General features: G+C 38.3%; 1 protein-coding gene across 1 annotated transcript in view; it reads right to left on the bottom strand.

Annotated features, from left to right (window-relative positions):
- Positions 1-22,227, bottom strand: part of ZNF804B (zinc finger protein 804B) — a 489,031-nt gene that overhangs the window by 41,272 nt on the left and 425,532 nt on the right. The window contains exon 2 of the mRNA XM_089666357.1: positions 8,283-8,426. Within this exon, the coding sequence (XP_089522483.1) occupies positions 8,283-8,426 (144 nt within the window). The remainder of the gene's footprint in view (positions 1-8,282; positions 8,427-22,227) is intronic.

Consider the following 22,227-nt stretch of genomic DNA (forward strand, 5'->3'; position numbering starts at 1 on the left):
CTATCTATCTATCTATCTATCTATCTATCTATCTATCTATCTTTGTTTAATGTATGTATGTATGTATTTCTCTCTCTCTCTCTATCTATGTATCTACATATATATCTATGTGCGTTGCTTGTATATATGTATCTATCTATGTATCTATCTATGTTATATGTATGTATATATGTATATATCTACATTCTATCTATCCATCTACAATCTATCTATCTAAACTATATTGCCAAAAGTATTAGGATGCCTGCATTTACACACACATGAAATTTAAAGGCATCCCAGTCTTAGTCCGTAGGGTTCAATATTGAGTTGGCCCACCCTTTGCAGCTATAACAGCTTCAACTCTTCTGGGAAGGCCGTCCACAAGGTTTAGGAGTGTGTCTATGGGAATGTTTAAGCATTATTCCAGAAGCACATTTGTGAGGTCAGGCACTGATTTCGGATGAGAAGCCCTGGGTCGCAGGATGAGAAGGCCTCCTCTCTAATTCATCCCAAAAGTGTTCTATCGGGTTGAGGTCAGGACTCTGTGCAGGCCAGTCAAGTTCCTTCACCACAAACTCACTCATCCATGTCTTTATGGACCTTGCTTTGTGCACTGGTGCGCAGTCATGTTGGAACAGGAAGGGGTCATCCCAAATTGTTCCCACTAAGTTGAGAGCATGAAATTGTCCAAAATGTCTTGGTATGCTGATGCCTTAAGAGTTCTCTTCACTGGAACGTTGGGGCCAAGCCCAACCCCTGAAAGACAATCCCACACCATAATCCCCCTCCATCAAACTTTACACAATGCAGTCAGGCAAGTACCGTTCTCCTGGCAACCACCAAAGCCAGACACGACCATCGGATTGCCAGACAGAAAAGTATGATTCGTCACTCCAGAGAACATGTCTCCACTGCTCTAGAGTCCAGTGGCAGCGTGCTTTACACCACTGCATCTATCGCTTTGCATTGCACTTGGTGATGGAAGGCTTGGTTGCAGATGCTCAGCCATGGAAACCCATTCCATGATGCTCTCTACACACTGTTGTTGTGCTAATCTGAAGGCCACATGAAGTTTGGAGGTCTTTAGATATTGACTCTGAAGACAGTTGGCGACTTGTGCGCACTGTGCGCTTCAGCATGTGCTGACCCTTCTCTGTCATTTTATGTGGCCTACCACTTGGTGGCTGAGTTGCTGTTGTTCCCAGTTGCTTCCACTTTGTTATAATACCACTAACAGTTGAGCGTGGAATATTTAGTAGCAAGTACATTTCCTGGATGGACTTATTGCACAGGTGGCAACCTATCACGGTACCACGCTTGAATTCACTGAGCTCCTGAGAGCGAACCATTCTTTCACAAAATGTTTGTAGAAGCAGTCTGCATGCCTAGGTGCTTGATTTTATACACCTGTGGCCATGGCAGTGCTTGGAACACCTGAATCCAATGATTTGGAGGGGTGTGCCAATACTTTTGGCAATATAGTGTATCTATCTATCCGTCCGTCCGTCCGTCTGTCTGTCTTTCCATCTATCTTTCTATCTGGCCATATCCATTATAGCATGTTATATAACATCCCTTCAGAAAAGTAAAGGAGAAATGAGGGGCCACACCTTCTGCTTTCCTTTCACCAGAGGGATTTTACAGATCAGCGCACCAGATTTTACATTGTCCTTTCCATTTGCCTTCCAGGCATTGAGAGTTAACACAGACTGGATGCATTTGTAGATAGCTGCAACTGTGTAACACGTGCCCATATGGGAATAGTGCATCATTCTGCATTGTGACTATTCCAGAAGCTCTGAATTATAGAACACTTCAGAATAATGTCAAACAAAAAGACTGGCAGGAAACTTCCACTTTCTATTTTTTATACAATGCCTTACATGGCTTAAAGCATATCTAAACCCCATACCAAAAATGTCATATATTGCAGCTTACCTATCAATAGATATGATGGTGGCATCACCATGTAATAAATTATAGATTTACCTAAATTATGTGATGTGAGTGCCCATCCAAACTATACAATGAATCAGTATTGAACCAGGCAGTCTTTTGCACTACATTCTTTTTAGGAGATCTAAAAAGGACTCATATAATACAATTTTAACATGAATTATGTGCCGTAACGAGAGCTAAGGCTGGCCATACACTATACAATTTTCTGTCCAATTTCCTTTACATTTACCTTTAACTATGTAGTGCAAGGGCCTACCTAATTGGATACAGTTGAAAGTGTTGTTTAGATTTGACCTCATATTATATGGCTTTTGGTAAATCTAAAGCAATTTTCTAAAGAAAATTGTATAATGTATGGCCAGCCTTAGTCCTTTCGAACATAAACAGGAGATATAATAACTTTGATTTACTAAAGGAGTACAGAATGTACATTTTGCAAAATGAATCTTTGACTTTGCAAGGGAATTTTTACGTAGTCTAATGAATGTGTTGAAAATTACTTTGCAAGGAATACCCAGTCCTGTGCAGGAACATTTTACAAAAATAACAGGATTTTTGCTTGGATGTGATTGGACAATGGAAGTCAGTAGTGCTTCACTTTGCAAAATGCAAAATTCACTTTAATAAGTGAGCAGTCTATTTGCCTTTAGTAATTCACCCCCAATGTTTCAGTATCAGTTATCTATATGTAGCACCCTCCTAGTTAGCTATGGGGAGCTATATAATTCTTTTTTTAGTTAGAGGCTGAATAGCAGCCTGGGCAATAGTCAAAGGGTCAAATTTGCTTCAGGCTGAGAGGCTTTGCAGATCAGCTCTCTGAAACCTCCCCCTGATCTAGAGACTTGGAGAAGAGCTGGTCTGCACACTTAGGGGACCCTGCCAATCCCAGAGCAGGAGGCTTGACATGGGGCCAGGGCAGCCCTTAAATTTACTAGAACCTGCTCAGTAGAAGGAGAGTTTGGGTGGAAGGTGGAGTGAGAAGGCTGAGGTACAGGAGCCTGGGAGGGTGCTCAGTTGGGAAGTGGCCCACCTCCAGACAGTAGTGCTGGAAAGGAGGAAGCTCACGATTCATCGGCCCCCAGAGTGAGGACCACCTGTGCAGCAGAAAAGGAGCCAGCCCAAAGGAAGGCCTGAAAGCAGCTACCAACCCAAAAGTCCATAGGAAAAACACTGAGTGAGTAATCCTACACCCCCTGGGCCAGTTAAAGGGGAAAGGAACACTCTGATGGAGAACCTGATTAGCTCCTTACCTGGGACTGTTCATCTTAAAGTGGCAAACACTAAATCCCCTTGCCCGGGACTTCCTTCAGAGAGCAGGATAGAGGAGGATTATCTGGGTTCTAGGGTGGTACGCCAGGAGAGGCTGGATAACTCTCCCAGAAGAGATTTTACTGTATAAAGACTTGTATATAGTTCCAGGAAGTTGTACTCAGTTGCAGTTCCCTTGGGAATCCCATACATCCCTCATCCCCATCCAAGTTATCCCCTAATAAAATCCCCCCCCCCCAAAAAAAAAAAACACGTTCAAGGACTGCTTACTGCCTCCTGTGTGCAAGACCTGGAGAAAATGAGTACTGCCTGGCCGTGCAAGACTATAGGGGGACCCAAAAATCTAGTGACTCCTAAGGGGGCAGTGCTACATATATGATCACCAGAATAGATGAATAAACAGATGAATTCTGTAGATCACTGGTAGTCAACTTTCTTGATATGGTAGGCCTCAAGTTCAGCCCCCAAAACCACCAAAGGGCCACACAAAAGAATTATGTGAATATTCAGTGTAAGAGACAGCAGATACACAACAGAATATAGTCAAAGATTACGGTCATGATACAAGAGATGGTCATGGTCAACTGACCAAAAGAAACAAAAGCACATTGCGCAGGATTGTGACCCGGAATAAGAAAACAACTGCTGCAAAAATGACTGCAGAGCTCAATCTCAGTCTTCATGGTACTCAGTCTTCACAGGACTGAGATTGAGCCCTGCAGTCACTTTTACTGCAGTTGTGTTCTTATTCTGGGTCACAATCCTTGTAATTTTGTAATTTTGTCTGTTTTGTCCAGTTGACCATGTCAATTTTGCTTATGCTGATCAAACAACGTTTTCCCGGAAACAATATATGCCGTCATAACCTTTGATACTGTACCTCGTGACATGGCTAATAAATTGGCAACTTCAGTAACAGAAGCACCAGCTAAGCAGCACCAACAATTTGCCCTCTTTGAAGTAAGCTCTGACATGATTACATATTTCTAGCAGTGCAGGCAGTGAGGCTTCCCATCTGTTAGCTAGGTGTCTCATCACACAGTGGAAGAAAAGAATGTTACATCACTTTCGCCTTCAACACAAAACATGTTGTCACTTTTACACCTGCAAATCATGTAGCGTTTCCAATTTTTTGTCTAACCCCTATATATTGGAGATAGATAGATAGATAGATAGATAGATAGATAGATAGATAGATAGATAGATAGATATAGTTATTGTTGCAGGGGGTGGGTCTTATGTTAATGGGGTGTCAATTGTTGCTGGGAAGTATCTTCTGTTGAGGGAGGGGTCTATTATTGCTGGCTGCCAAGGGTCTATTGTTGCTGGGGGGTCCATTGTTGCTGGCTGCAGGGGATATATTTTACAGCTTTTCTTGTTATTAATATTTGCCATACAAATTGATGCTTGGTTCAGTATTCTTTAACCCCTTGCCTACAGGGCACTTATACCCCCTTCCTGCCCAGGCCAATTTTCAGCTTTCAGCGCTATTGCACTTTGAATGACAATTGCGCGGTCATGCAACACTGTACCCATATGACATTTTTATCATTTTTTTTGTGACAGATAGCGCTTTATTTTGGTGGTATTTAATCACCTCTGGGTTTTTTATTTTTTCTTAAACAAACCAAAAACCACTGAAAATTTTGAAAAAAAAAGAGTTATTCCTTAGTTTTTGTTATAATTTTTGTAAATAAGTGATTTTTCTCCTTCACTGATGTGCGCTAATGAGGCTGCAGTGATGGGCACTGATAGGTGGCACTGATGGGCACTGATGAGGAGGCACTGGTAGGTGGCACTGATAGGCATTGACAGGCATCACTGATGGGCACTGAAAGGCAGCACTCATATATGGCACTGATAGGCGGCACTGACTGGCACTGATTGGTGGCACTGATTGGCAGCACTGAGAGGTGGCACTGACTGGCACTGATGAGTGACACTGAAAGGCAGCTCAGATGGGCACTGATATGTGGCATTGATGTGCACTGGTAGGTACTGAAATGTGGCATTGATGTGGCACTGATGGGCACTGGCAGGTGGCATGGATGAGCACTGACACATGGCACTAATGGACACTGACAGGTGGCACTGCTGGGGCTACACTGATCATCAGGGCACACTGATCATCAGTGCCCTGATGATCAGTGTACATGTCCCCTCTGAGGGATGCCGATTACCGGTTCTCCTCTCCTATCCTCTGTCAGCGTGACAGCTCGTGAGGAGAGAAATGCCGATAACCAGCATTTCCCTATTTACATGCGTTCAACTGTAATTGAACACAGCTGATCACATAACCGAGCCGAAATCTTCGGCTCTTTCCGTTGATCGGTGATCCGCTGTGTCCGAGGGACACAGCGCACTGCCAATCGCCGCGCTGTGTGCTCCCGGAGTCACGCATGCGCGGTTAGAATGGGAGGACGTCATATGACGTCCTCCCAGAACGAGAGAAACACCTTGCGCCTGTCATTGTACTATATGGCGGGCGGGAAGCAGTTAAAGGGGTGGTACTGTGTGGTGGGTAGGGGATGGAACGAAGGAACAGAGCTTGGCGGTGGGCAAGGGGCAAAAACAATTCCTGTTTTCTGAGAAAAAAACCCCAGGATAGACAAAAAAAAAGTACAAATAGATGGATTCTGTAGATAGATAGATAATCAATAGATGAATAAATATGGATACAAGAAATATAAGATAGATAGATAGATAGACAGACAGACAGACAGACAGACAGACAGACAGACAGACAGACAGACAGACAGACAGACAGATAGATAGATAGATAGATAGATAGATAGATAGATAGATAGATAGATACTATAGATAGATGATTAAGTGAGCAAAGCACACTCTAAAGTACATATGAACACCTTATAATACGCACAGTATTTCTGAATAAAATGCGCTTCTACACTTTCTAAGTATTTATTCCACAATTTACTTTTTAAAAGCTGTATGTTTACACTATCCAGTGTACTCCTCTTGCATTTACGTTTACCTTTAGTTACATAACATTGCCTTGGGGATCTATGCAGAGCTGGCAAAGAAGGACCAGTTTGCCCATCTGCCTGTGTAGTGTGGTACCTCTGAACATTCTATTCTGAATGGATGGAGAGATTGACGGATAGATGGATAGATAATAGATTTTGTGTAGATCTACAATACAGAGCTTTTGCCCTTATCTCAAAGTGTTCCAGAGAAGACGATTGGATAAACCAAATGTCCAACCTTCTTTTCAGATATGTTGCAAGAAAGAGTTATGAAGTGCCACTCAGGTTTGGGTTACTCTGAGGAGGATTATTATTATTATTATTATTATTATTATTATTATACAGGATTTATATAGCACCAACAGTTTGCTCAGCGCTTTACAATGTAACGGGAGACAATACAGCAACAATACAGTTCAATACAAGAGGGTTAGGAGCTCTTTGGAGCTTACAATCTAAGAGGGAGGGGCTGGTGGTACAAAAGGTTATAACTGTGGGGGATGGACTGGTAGGAGGAATAGAAGATTCCATTATTAGGTGAGGGCAGGATAGGCTTCCCTGAAGAGATAGGTTTTCAGAGATCACCTAAAAATGGGCAGAGTAGGCGATAGTCAGATATATTGGGGTAGAAGGTTCCAGAGGATGGGGGAGGCTCTGGAGAAATCCTGTAGACGAGCATAGGAGGAGACAAGGGAGCTAGAGAGCAGGAGGTCATGGGAGGAGCTGAGAAGACGGTTTGGGTGACATTTGGAGACAAGATTGGAGATGTAATTTGGGACAGAGTTTTAATGGCTTTATATGTTATTGTTAATGTTTTGAATTTTATCCGTTGGGCAATGGAAAGCCAGTGGAGGGATTGGCAGAGAGGGATGGCAGATATGGAACGGTTAGTAAGGTGGATGAGTCTCGTAGCAGCATTCATGATAGACTGAAGAGGGGATAGCCTGCGATTAGGTAGGCCAATGAGGAGGGAGTTACAATAGTCAAGGCGAGAGATAACCAGGGAGTGAATAAGTTGCTTAGTGGTTTCTGAAGTTAGGAACGGGCGTATCTTGGAGATGTTGCGAAGGTGAAGTCTACAAGATTTGGACAGTGATTGGATTTGGGACTGGAAGGAGAGATGGGAGTCCAAGTGCTGCAAATGCTTTAGACTATGGTGGTCATAGCCTTTGCAACACATATATCTAGACCGGTTTTGGTGTGATTTTAATGGTTTTAGGTCTGTATGTATTGTCTCATACTGAGGTGATGGTAAACCAGGGCGATTGCCCGTGTGTCAATCATTAATGTGTAATAAAGCATAATTTTTGGAAATTTTTCTGAGTATCGCATTCTGTTGATAATGTAGCCGCTTTCCTGTGAATCTCTTTTCACAAATCCCTTTTTGGTCTGCATGTTTTTTGGCTACTGGATGGAAGCCATATATTGGGTGATACAGTAATTTATATTTGAACCTCTAAAATGTATCTTTTACCATCCAGGATTACACCTAGTACCCTGGCATGACATCATAATTAGAAATAATTTGAATACTTTCTGCATCAACTGTGGACTGTTCCCTGTATTAATCCGATCCATCCTCTATTACTGATCTGCATTCTCCTGCATGCACATCTCTTGTCTTTTAAAAATTCAGAACGTAATAATCCAAAATTAATATTCTAGAGCGGCCCCTGATTGTACTTGGGGAGCTCATACATTCAGTTCACTTTCCAAGTAATTTTAAGGCAACCGTTTTTCTCCCAGCGATTGATATTTGCAATTTAACAGTTTATCTATGAGAGAGTGCGTCTAATTATACTCACACACCGCTCCAAAGTTCATGTTTCTGCAGAAAGCCAAAGGCTGGCTTTTTATTTCTTTTAATATAAAGACATTTTTTTCCCCTTCTTTCTTTCTAGTGAATCTGATTTCGGCAGGTTGAGGAGACGAGTCTGGAGTTGCTGAAGTATTCTGAACGATGATTAATTAAAACAAAAAATGAATTCCAGCGGTGGCGCTCTGACCTATCCCAGCAGGACACTTCAGTAGCGTATTTCAGGAGCGATATTAATTTGCCATCAACGCATGCAATTTTAGGCTTACCTGTTTGTGAGCGTGGTCATAAGAATTAATATGGTTGTCAAACTCCTGGTGCTTGTGGTATTGCTTGTCACATAATTCACAATAGAAATTAGCCTTCAGGTCCTCCAGTGCATTCGCTATGCTTTTTCCTTTCTCCGTGTAGCCCTGAAAACAAAAGACAAGGGAACAATTTTTTAATGGGAAGCTCACTGCTTGTTCATTGTCAGCTTCAGCTTTGCAGTCAAATCAAAGAAAGATCATTAGAAAAAGATTTGTTTTCTTATTATTAAAAAGTAGCTTCAGGCAACAAGTGAAACCAATGCTATCCAGCAAATGGTGAAGCTGCGCTAAAAAAAAAAGTCTATTTGTCTTACTTTGATCTGGGTTTGGTGTATTGCACTCCAGGGATTACTTTTAAGGCCATCCTACATTGGCATGATTTAGAGTGGAATTCGAGGCTGGAACTATCTGATTTTAAATCTGCTCCCACCCCCTCCTAACTCCTATTCTAACTACTCTGTAGCAGAAGGATGCATACCAGGGGCGGACTGACCATTTGGAAACTCGGGCACTGCCCGAGGGCCCAGGGTCAGTAGGGGGCCCCATGAGATGCCCCTGGTACCTTTTTCATTAGCTTTTTTGAGTTTGGGCAAGGACACAGGGGCCCCATGATCCCCTGTTGCCCAGGGGTCCCATGAGTTGTCAGTCCGCCCCTGATCCATACACTTACCTATTCTCAGGGTGCACCGGTCCGGTCACATGATCGGCTCCCAGCAGCGGCTTCAGAGGAGAAGAAGGAGAACAGCCAACAGCAGATATCCCATAGTAAGTCTATGTGTGATGTTACCACCCAGGCATTACCAGCCATTGCCAGCACTCTCCTCTCCCCTGAAGCCAGCTACTGGGGAGACCATGTGACTGGATGGGAGCACCCTGAGAATAGGTAAGTACTATATATGCTCCATGGCCGCACTCCAACACTGTCTTCGACTCAAGCACCATCCCCTTCACTTCCTCCTTTCACCGGAGAAACTGAAGGCATTGGCGTCATATACTCCTGCTGCCATCATTCAGTCTCCTGTGAAGAGAGAGCTAGGGCATAACTTATTGGTGCTTTGTTTGTCTAGGGACACACACAGCTCAGCACAGAAGCGTGCAGGCACGGGTGTCTCCTTAGCACCCAGCTTGCTAAAGGGGGCACCCAAAGGAGGGAGGAGTGTACAGCACTGGTGAGGGACTGCCAGAAGAGGAGATAAGGGACCTTTTTGTGCAATATCATCACACAGATCAGGTAAGTTTTGGTATCACTTTAAAGTAGATCTAAAGGTTCCTGGGTGTCTGGGTGAACAGTTACCAAATCCAGTTATTATGTGAAGCACAAGTCTTAATGCAAGCCATACATGGAACAAATTTTTCTTTAGAAAATTGGAAATTTTGTGCGTTTTGTAATCCGATGGTGCCACCATTGATTTTGAAATCTGACCAACCAAGCCTTCAATTTCACCTTGCTATTCGTGGCTAGGAATATTTTTTTTTCAGGTCACAGCTCATGCTCATTTCTTTTTCGATTATATTTCTCGCACGATTTTCCCATCATTGATTAGAAATGCATTTGTCTTTCAAAAGATTTCCAACATGCCCTATTACTCAAATTTTTTGACTGCATGAAAATCTGGCGATGCTGCAGCCCACAAATGGTGCAAAACTCAAAAGATATAATTCTTCGCTATGATTTAAAAAAAAAAAAATGTGTTCGTAATTCGACCCATGTATGACCTGCCTTATCCTTCTGAATGATTCAAATCTTTGTTCCTTTTTCTCTCACATGCTCAATCTTTCAGGCACTGCAGTTCACAGTAGGAGGGTTTCAACAGCAGAGGCACAGCTGTCATTTCAGAAAGAAAGGGGTGGGGCTAGGCGTGGCCAGCTGCTGATTGATTGGCTAAAGGTGTGTGAATCAGCATTTCCTCCAGCTGGTTGCTCCAGATAACCTCCACTTTACTACTGCATTCAGCAATGATGTGAAGGTCAGCAGGAGAAGCAGTGGAGAATCCAGGAGATTGACACTCCCGGAAGTGTCAGTTTCCTAGTGGACTTTAGGGGACCATTTTTACTGAATAGTTTGGTGGCAGGGACAGCAGGAGAGGTAAGTACTCAGCCACCAAAACAAATAGAGAGGATGAATCACCCTAATTGGGACAAACACAGCATGAAAACTCTACAATGGTTCTAATCCTACCTTACTCTATCCAAAACTAAAAGGAAATATTGGGCTATACATACGCTCTAAATGTAGAGATCTCTAGAGAGTCACTAGAAATAGCAAACCTTCAGTATGCTATTACTCCTCCTACTGATTCCGCAACTATTGAAATTATGGACAGCACAGTGGCTAAATGGTTAGCACTTCCGCCTGGCAGTACTAGGGTCATTGGTTCAAATCCCAACCACGGCACCACCTGCCTGGAGTTTGCATGTTCTCCCTGTGCCTGCGTGGGTTTCCTCTGGGTATTCTGGTTTCCTCCCACACTCCAAAGACATGCTGGTAGGTAAATTGGATCCTGTCTAAATTGGGCCTAGTATGTGAGTTAGGGACTTTAGTTTGTACGCCCCTTGAGGGTTAGGGACTGATGTGAATGTACAATATATATGTAAAAGCGCTGCGTAAATTGATGGCGCTATATAAGTACCTGAAATAAATAAATAAGATATCAGGCACACAGGGATTTCCTCTTTCTATTTGGTTGGCCAACACATAGAATAGAAATGTGAGAAGAAGCTGTAAAGCCCAACCACTGTGCAGCACTGCAAAGCAGGAAGCAGAACCCATGTATGTAATGATCAATTACGACTGCCCCCATACATATACAATTACGAAACATACAGTCAAGCAAGATTAAAACATTAATATAAATGGAAAATATTAATACATCAAGATGATCCCTTTGCTTAGCATTTTGAAAAAAAAAATCATAGCACTGTTGCCTCCTCCCCATCTTAGTGATTTAAATCAGAACCCCAGCCAAAAATAACAAAATAAAAATGAACAGTCTGTAAAAGATAAAATAGCAACACCAACCCTTTCTGTAATATTCAGCTTTATTTAAAAGATTTTGTCCACAGTACTGATTTTGTCCACAGACTAGATGCCCTCAGTCTGATGACCAGTATAATTTAGCCCACTTCCTCTGAGCCCATGTTATCCTGGACCCACCCCCAGCCTGTGATTTGGCAGTGAAAGCAGAAGAAGCCCAGCGATGGGCTTGTCTTTCAGTCACTCTGCTCTCTCTCCTCCTATCAACATGCTTCTTATCAGCGCAAGATGACTGGCTCCTTCTGCTGCTTCTTCCTTCAAACTCCAGCTCTGCTGTACAGGAAATGTAAGAGGCTGATGCTAGGCATAGTCAGGTAATTACACTGCCTGCATTTAAAAAATAAATCTATTGATGTATTCATGATTACTGAGCTGCTTTAATTTGTGTTTGTTATATTTGCCCAAAGTTCAGCCCTAAAGAAAGAACATCTGCTCACGGCCTCCATTACACTTGTTTAAATTTCAGATCTTGTTTTCTTTCCTCCATCGAACTCCTGGTAGCTGTGGCTGATGGGCATCGATTGTTCATGAAAGTATTCTGTGGGCAGTTTGTGGTCAACTAAAAGGATTGAAGAATGTGACAGTGCCTAGGCTGGGAATACACTGCATGAAATATACATGAGCCCTCTCCGAGAAGAACACAACACAGCTTACACTGCATGTTATGGCGCAAGCCAAACACTTAAAGTGGACCTGTCTCTACAGAAATATCCATTTTGTAACCAGTATCTGTGAGAAGAGGACCTGTCTATTTATTAGCATCCAACAGCTATGAGAAGAGGGTTTGTCTATTTATGAGGATCATTTTGTAGTCAATACCTATGGGAAGATGACTTATCTATATACCAGGATCATCTTGTAGCCAATAGCTAGTGGAGGAGGACCTGTCTATTTACCAGCATCCAACAACCAACAGGCAACAACTATGAGAAGAGGGCCTGTCTATGTATTATGCTCATTTTTTTAGCCAATAGCTATGAGAAAATGACTTGTCTACTAAGACTATTTTGTAGCCAATAGTTTTTAGAAGTGGACCTGTTTAATTACTAGGAACATTTTGTAGCCAATAGCTAGTAAAAGAGGACCTGTCTATCATCCAACAACCATGAGTAGAGGACCCGTCCATTTACTGGGATTATTTTGTAGCCGATAGCTATGGGAGGGGGACCTGTCTATTTACTGGCATCCAACAGCCAACGACTATGAAAATAGGACCCGTCTATTTAATAGGATCATTTTGTAGCCAACAGCTATGCGACAAGGACCTGTCAATTAACTAGGTTTTAACAGCCAATAGCTACAAAAAGAGGACATGTCTGTTTACTGGGAGCATTTTATAGCAGATAGCTAAGAAAATAAGTCCCTTCCGTTAACAAGGATTATTTTGTAGTAAAATTGTTATGGGGAGCGAAACTAAGAAATTAGGACGAAACTATTAAGTCTCAGGTCACTCAAGAAGACACATGGACACTCAATGAAGCTGGATATGAAGCAGTTTAACCTAAAACCGTATAAGGCTTTTTTCTACTGTTAGAGCTATAAGGACGTGGAACTCCCTTCCACAATCAGTGGTTTCAGCAGGAAGTTTCACTAATTAAAAAAAACTCTTAGTGTGGATTCACATATGTGTGGTGCGGATTGAAGTTCAGGTTTCACAGCTAATTGACACAGTAGTTGTTCAGCGGCTCAGGTCAGGTTTACATCAAGTTCAGGACAGGTTTAGATCATGTACTGGACAGGATTTTACCCTTTTCACAACTGATGACATGCGAAGTTTAGAAACGGGTCACATAGAAGTCAATAGCCTGTAATCTGCACCTGAACTGAAATCGGACAAGACTCTTTTTCAATCTGCACTGAATCCACACTGTCAGTGCACCGGACATATGTGAACAGGCACCATAGGAAGCAATGTTATGTCCAGGGGCAGACTGACAACTCATGGGGCCCCCGGGCAATAGGGGATCATGGGGCCCCTGTGTCCTTGCCCAAACTCAAAAAAACCTATGAAAAAGGTATCAGTGGCATCTTATGGGGCCCCCTACTGACCCGGGCCCTCGGGCAGTGCCCGAGTTTCCAAATGATCAGTCTGCCCCTGGTTATGTCACATTTAATGTGGATTAGATGCGTTAGATTAGTTAGTTCAAACTGCATCCAATCTGCATATATGTGAAACGGCACTTAGATGGGCATTTTATTGAACATAGTATACAGGGATAAAGAAAGAGGATCTGTTTGTTTATTAAGCTCAGTTTGGAGCTAATAGCTAAAGAAAGAGGATTTGCCTATTTACTAGGATCATTTTCTAAACAATAGCTGTTAGAAGTGGACCTGTCTATTTATTAGCATCCCACAGTCAACGACTATGAGAAGAGAGACTATGGGGTTGATTTAGTAAAGGCAAATAGACTCTGCAAGTGCAGTTGCTCCAGACCTTAGTAAATGATGTCCACTGAAGCTCCACTGAACAAAGAATACCCAATTGCGTGCAAGGAAATTTAAGAAAACAGCATTTTTTCTTGCAAATGATTGGATGATGGAAGACAGCAGAGCTTCTGCTCATTTCCTAAGCTCTGGAGCAGGGGCAGACTGACAACTTATGGGGCCCCCGGGCAATAGGGGATCATGGGGCCCCTGTGTCCTTGTCCACATTCAAAGCACACCCAAAAAAAGCTTATAAAAGATACCAGGGGCATTTCATGGGACCCCCTACTGACCCCGGGCCCTCGAGTGCTCGAATTATCAATCCGCCCCTGCTCTGGAGCAACTGCACTTGTGGAGTAAATAGACAGCTCGCCTTACTATAGTTACTGGCTACAAAATGATCCAAGTTAATAGATAGGTCCTCTTCTCAAAGCTACTGGCTACAAAGTGATCAGATCAAATATATATGGGTTTATTTACTAAAGGCAGATAGACTGCGCACTTTGCAAACCTTGCATAATAAAATAAATAGTAATCATTAAAGGGACACTGTCATTCTACCAATTCAGGGCACAGTAGCAGTGTCTGTGAAAAGACCTGACCTACTGATACATTTCCATCAGGGTTGGATTTGCCTCTGGGCCAAATGGCATTAGACACCATTGCTCCTGGGGATGGCAGTGAGGCCAGGATTGAGAAGTGTCATGGATCCTGGATGACCTGGGCTGGTATGGCTCTACATTCCAGAATCAGCCTCTGCTTGCATGGGCCTCAATGGTAAAGCATTAGAATAAACATTGAGTGAAGGCATCTGACCTCTCGATCCCCTATGATGTGATCTGCTTGATATATTCCAGTTGCACATATCCCTAAAAAAACTAGAATTTGAGGGAAGCAAGGCAATCACATCAATGTCAATGCATTTTTTCTAGGTTGCACAGGACCTCTTCCTCAGTAACTTCTTTATGATCACATGTCTGATAAAGGGATCATGCGTGGCCTTGAAACATTGCCAATGATTGTGATGTGATTGCTTCAAAAAACATTTGAACTATTGATTATGGATCCATGGTGACATATGGTATCTTCCTCAATGTGACCTGTCACAGGACTGAAAGTTTCACTTACTATAATTCTCTGAACTGCCCATGAGCCCCTTCAGTGTCCCCAGCCTCCAGAACTGGCCATGAGTTCATACCAGTGTCCTAAGCCCATGGAACTTCCCATAAAACTCTACTAGTGTTCCCAGCCCCCATAACGCGCCATGAACTCCTACTAGTATCCTCAGCCTCCAGAACTAACCATGAGCCCCTACCAATATTCTCAGCTCCTGGATCTGCCAATGAACACCTACCAGTGCCCCAGTCTCCGGAACTGACCATGGGCCCCTACCAGTGTGCCCATCCCTTGAAAATTGACTATAAGCCCCTCCAGTGTCCCCAGCCTTCTGAACTGACCAAAATCCCTCTACAGCGTCCCCAGCCCCCTGCAGTTTCCCACAGCAGGGGGTATGTTTTCTTGGCTGAGATAGAGGAATTAGCAGCGGCAAGTTGCTGAAGAGAGGAGTGGGTCAATGGTTGGGGGTGAAAGGAACTTTCTCTGCTACTTTTTGTGATCTCTATACTTGTATCTACATTGATGCATGCCAGCAGTGACACATAAAACTCACACTTCCACATCATGGAGAATGCAACAGTTGGAAAAAGACTTCTTACTATCAAGCTACCCTCTCTGGTGGAAGGACATGCTGTTACTATCTTATGACTGCTTACGGCAAGTTGTCATGCAAGGATTTGTTGGGTCCCTCTATACGATTCCAGGCTTTTCCTACATTTTGGTGACTTGGCTCAATCTAAAGGAGAATCCTTATCCAGTGTGCTCTTGCAGAGTGTAACAAATGACACTTTCTTTCTTTTATTTGTATTGTATATTGCTGGAATTTTCCCTGATGAAGTGGGGCTTTTGAACTCACAAATGCATCTTGCATCTGCCGTATGGCTCCCCCGATTCTACCAGTTTCCGATAGTGTATGGGCCATTGGTGGCCAGAATTTTATGCACTTTATGGATCAACTTTTACATGAATAAAAGTAAATAAAGTTTTAATAATTGTGTGTGTTTTATATATGTGAGGGCAATTTAAAAGTCCCATTTATTTTTGTTTTTTCATCTGGGTTTGTACAACTACTTGATGTACAAATAGAAGGCAGGCTTGGCATCACCCACTAACTGAAAAATAATTTTTGATTTTTTAAAATAATTTGAAAGATCCTATGAATGTTACAAGCACAACTTATAGGCCATGGTGGGTGCATTGGAGAAACACCCCCCCTACCCCAAGACGATACTGGCATCTAAAGGGTTGAATGCGCATCACATATTGTAAGTGTTTCTTGAACGTTTAATTTTTTTTTTTATATTCTTAGCAATGCCTATTTTTACTCTCTGCCTCTCTATGGGAAGGCGTACTGTGTTAAAATATATAGACGCAGTAGGGGATATGCATATGTTAATAGGATGCTACAGATTGCTTTTTAAGCGTTTCAAACATATGTCTGCAAAGAAAAACATATCAGCATATTGGTGTTTTTTTTTAAGTTCTTCAGTTCTTCCATGGGGTGTTTGTGCCTTTCAGTGAGGTGTAAATTACTGAGAGAAATTATTTGATTAATCCATTAGCGCAAAATATGATCCTTGCCTTATTGTCACCATTAGGAAACCGATGTGCTGTAAATTCAGCAGTAATGGTCTATATCAAACAATAATTTTTACAGAAGCTTCGTACATAATAATTATGCATAATTATACATCACATTAATTTTTGTAGAGGTGTTTTGTTTCTGTCTTTATTTTTATCGGTTTATGCAGTTATTATTTAGATGCAGTAAAACAAATGGGAAAAATTTACACAAGCTTACGTAGGTTATATATACTGTCTGAACAGTGTAATCCTGACAAAACGGTATTCTAAATATCACTGATTCTGATATACAGTATCCCAGATGTAATTGTCTATGAAACATGCTTGGCTTAACCAGCCTTGTGATGAGTGGGAAGAATCGGCCACACTGGGATCCAACATAGTTGGCCAGGAAGGGCATCGATCCAACATAGGTGATCTGGTAAAGTAGATATAAACCTTAATTGTATATATTCTTATTAAATATGTAAATATTTACTTTTACTATGTAATATGATTAGGTAATAATTAAATATTATTTATTCATTAAAATTAATTATTACATACTTACATTTAAACAAAAATGAATTTTAATTAAATATTAAGCTTGACAGGTAGGGGTTTATTTACTAAAGCTCACTTCTGTATAGAAACCAATCATCTTCCAGGTTGTATTGCCAAAGCTTAATTGAATAAGCTAAGGTTAGAAGCTGATTGGTTCCTATGCAGAAGTGAGCCTGATTTTGCACTATTCAGCTTTAGTAAATAAACCCCGTACTGTCAAACAATTAATATAATTAACAATTATTAAATATGTAAATATGTACTTTTACTATGTAATATTATTAGGTAATAATTAAATATTATTTATTCATTAAAATTAATTACTACATACTTACATTTAAACAAAAATACATTTTAATTAAATATTTCGCTTGACAGGTACCGTCAAACAATTAATATAATTAACAATTATTAAATATGTAAATATTTACTTTTACTATGTAATATTATTAGGTAATAATTAAATATTATTTATTCATTAAAATTAATTATTACATACTTACATTTAAACAAAAATACATTTTAAATAAATATTAAGCTTGACGGGTACCGTCAAACAATTAATATAATTAATAATTATTATATGTAAATATTTACTTTTACTATGTAATATTATTAGGTAATATTTAAATATTATTTATTCATTAAAATTAATTATTACATACTTACATTTAAACAAAAATAAATTTGAATTAAATATTTAGCTTGACAGGTACCGTCAAACAATGAATATAATTAACAATTATTAAATATGTAAATATTTACTTTTACTATGTAATATTATTAGGTAATAATTAAATATTATTTATTCATTAAAATTAATTATTACATACTTACATTTAAACAAAAATACCTTTTAATTAAATATTAAGCTTGACAGGTAGGGGTTTATTTACTAAAGCTAGAAAGTGCAAAATCAAGCTCACTTCTGTATAGAAACCAATCATCTTCCAGGTTGTATTGCCAAAGCTTAATTGAATAAGCTAAGGTTAGAAGCTGATTGGTTCCTATGCAGAAGTGAGCCTGATTTTGCACTATTCAGCTTTAGTAAATAAACCCCGTACTGTCAAACAATTAATATAATTAACAATTATTAAATATGTAAATATGTACTTTTACTATGTAATATTATTAGGTAATAATTAAATATTATTTATTCATTAAAATTAATTACTACATACTTACATTTAAACAAAAATACATTTTAATTAAATATTTCGCTTGACAGGTACCGTCAAACAATTAATATAATTAACAATTATTAAATATGTAAATATTTACTTTTACTATGTAATATTATTAGGTAATAATTAAATATTATTTATTCATTAAAATTAATTATTACATACTTACATTTAAACAAAAATACATTTTAAATAAATATTAAGCTTGACGGGTACCGTCAAACAATTAATATAATTAATAATTATTATATATGTAAATATTTACTTTTACTATGTAATATTATTAGGTAATATTTAAATATTATTTATTCATTAAAATTAATTATTACATACTTACATTTAAACAAAAATAAATTTGAATTAAATATTTAGCTTGACAGGTACCGTCAAACAATGAATATAATTAACAATTATTAAATATGTAAATATTTACTTTTACTATGTAATATTATTAGGTAATAATTAAATATTATTTATTCATTAAAATTAATTATTACATACTTACATTTAAACAAAAATACCTTTTAATTAAATATTAAGCTTGACAGGTAGGGGTTTATTTACTAAAGCTAGAAAGTGCAAAATCAAGCTCACTTCTGTATAGAAACCAATCATCTTCCAGGTTGTATTGCCAAAGCTTAATTGAATAAGCTAAGGTTAGAAGCTGATTGGTTCCTATGCAGAAGTGAGCCTGATTTTGCACTATTCAGCTTTAGTAAATAAACCCCGTACTGTCAAACAATTAATATAATTAACAATTATTAAATATGTAAATATGTACTTTTACTATGTAATATTATTAGGTAATAATTAAATATTATTTATTCATTAAAATTAATTATTACATACTTACATTTAAACAAAAATACATTTTAATTAAATATTTCGCTTGACAGGTACCGTCAAACAATTAATATAATTAACAATTATTAAATATGTAAATATTTACTTTTACTATGTAATATTATTAGGTAATAATTAAATATTATTTATTCATTAAAATTAATTATTACATACTTACATTTAAACAAAAATACATTTTAATTAAATATTAAGCTTGACGGGTACCGTCAAACAATTAATATAATTAACAATTATTAAATATGTAAATATGTACTTTTACTATGTAATATTATTAGGTAATAATTAAATATTATTTATTCATTAAAATTAATTATTACATACTTACATTTAAACAAAAATACATTTTAATTAAATATTTCGCTTGACAGGTACCGTCAAACAATTAATATAATTAACAATTATTAAATATGTAAATATTTACTTTTACTATGTAATATTATTAGGTAATAATTAAATATTATTTATTCATTAAAATTAATTATTACATACTTACATTTAAACAAAAATACATTTTAATTAAATATTAAGCTTGACGGGTACCGTCAAACAATTAATATAATTAACAATTATTAAATATGTAAATATTTACTTTTATTATGTAATATTATTAGGTTATATTTAAATATTATTTATTCATTAAAATTAATTATTACATACTTACATTTAAACACAAATAAATTTTAATTAAATATTTCGCTTGAGAGGTACTGTCGAACAATTAATATAATTAATAATGATTAAATATGTAAATATTTACTTTTACTATGTAATATTATTAGCTAATATTTAAATATTATTTATTCATTAAAATTAACTATTACATACTTACATTTAAACAAAAATAAATTTTAATGAAATATTTAGCTTGACAGGTACCGTCAAACAATTAATATAATTAACAATTATTAAATATGTAAATATTTACTTTTACTGTGTAATATTATTAGGTAATAATTAAATATTATTTATTCATTAAAATTAATTATTACATACTTACATTTAAACAAAAATACATTTTAAATAAATATTAAGCTTGACAGGTACTGTCAAACAATTAATATAATTAACAATTATTAAATATGTAAATATTTACTTTTACTATGTAATATTATTAGGTAATAATTAAATATTATTTATTCATTAAAATTAATTATTACATCCTTACATTTAAACAAAAATAAATTTTAATTAAATATTTCGCTTGACAGGTACCGTCAAACAATTAATATAATTAACAATTATTAAATATGTAAATATTTACTTTTACTATGTAATATTATTAGGTAATAATTAAATATTATTTATTCATTAAAATTAATTATTACATACTTACATTTAAACAAAAATACATTTTAAATAAATATTAAGCTTGACAGGTACTGTCAAACAATTAATATAATTAACAATTATTAAATATGTAAATATTTACTTTTACTATGTAATATTGTTAGGTAATAATTAAATATTATTTATTCATTAAAATTAATTATTACACCCTTACATTTAAACAAAAATAAATTTTAATTAAATATTTCGCTTGACAGGTACCGTCAAACAATTAATATAATTAACAATTATTAAATATGTAAATATTTACTTTTACTATGTAATATTATTAGGTAATAATTAAATATTATTTATTCATTAAAATTAATTATTACATACTTACATTTAAACAAAAATACATTTTAAATAAATATTAAGCTTGACAGGTACTGTCAAACAATTAATATAATTAACAATTATTAAATATGTAAATATTTACTTTTACTATGTAATATTATTAGGTAATAATTAAATATTATTTATTCATTAAAATTAATTAATACATACTTACATTTAAACAAAAATACATTTTAATTAAATATTTAGCTTGACAGGTACCATCAAACAATTAATATAATTAACAATTACTATGTTTTTACTCATGATACCCTATGACCACTTATAGTGCTGCTTGAGATGCTCTAATAATGGCAGGTCTGCTGTTTCACAGTGCTGTGAGGTGCAGGCTGTCATGTATGCTTGATCCAGAAAGCAATGAAGCATGTGAAGACAAAATGACACCGCACACCACTAGCTCACTAGCCATGTAGATTAAGCCCCGATGGGTGGGGTGAAGCAGGGCTGCTGTTAGAAACCACAAGGCCCCATACAGCCAACCTGAGAGGAACCCCCTAAAAAAAAGTATACAGTTTACTAGGCTTCAGTTATGAATGAACACAGTGGGTGATTGGTACCGATCATTAACTGTGTTCATTCAGGGAAGGAAGAGGCTGAGAAATGTGCCATATTTTACCGGACCCTTCCTCTACTCTCCATCCTGAAGGATCCTATTGTGTGCTTGCAGCTGCCAATGAGAAGTAGAGGAGGGAATCCAGCAGCACTGCAGGGGTGGGGGCACACAGGGGCCTGGGCAGCGGAGGGAAATGTATAGTGCACAGGGAGGGTGCAAGATGTGGTGGGGGGGAAATTACTGGAACAAATCCCCTGTATGGCTTTCTCTGCAGCAGCTGAAAGCCGGCTTCTTCTCCTCTCTCTCCTGCTGGCTCTCAGCTGCTGCAGAGACAGCCATACAGGCAGAGGCCTCCTCCTCCCTGCTTCACTTCTGAGTGACCCTTTGCCTGCCCTGCAGAAAAAGAAGCCAGATAGGTCTGAGGAGAGAGTGGAAGATGAGGGGCATAGACTCTGGCAGCATGTGTGCGTGTCACTGCAGTAGCCAGGGAGATAGGGTGTCTTCTCCTGCAGTCATACTCAGTCATGCTGTGTGATGGGCACCGGGGAGAAGCTGAGAAATTAGCTCAGCCTGCTATGCTGAGATTTGTAGTCCCATGGAGGGGAAGGCAATACTTACACATACTCGGGGAGTGGGGTGGTAATGTAAGGTAAAAGACTCTGCAGATGCTATTAGGGGTCTGCCATGGCTGACCTGACCCCCTTTTAGAAATACTCATTGCCTGGCACTCTGGTTTAAAGGGGAACTCTGCAGAATATCTCATTGCCTGGCACTCTGGTTTAAAGGGGAACTCTGATGTAAGTGGGATCTCTGTGAACTCTGTGGTGATCAGACATCCCCCTTATGTCATAGTCCCCCTTACAGTGTGTATAAAAGGGGACTCTAATGTAAAGGGGAACTCTGTGGACTGTGGGAAGTTAA

This window comes from Staurois parvus, unplaced genomic scaffold (genome assembly GCF_062004578.1).
Source record: "Staurois parvus isolate SC_StPar_1 unplaced genomic scaffold, SC_StPar_1.0 ptg000051l, whole genome shotgun sequence".
Taxonomy (NCBI): Eukaryota; Metazoa; Chordata; class Amphibia; order Anura; family Ranidae; genus Staurois; species Staurois parvus.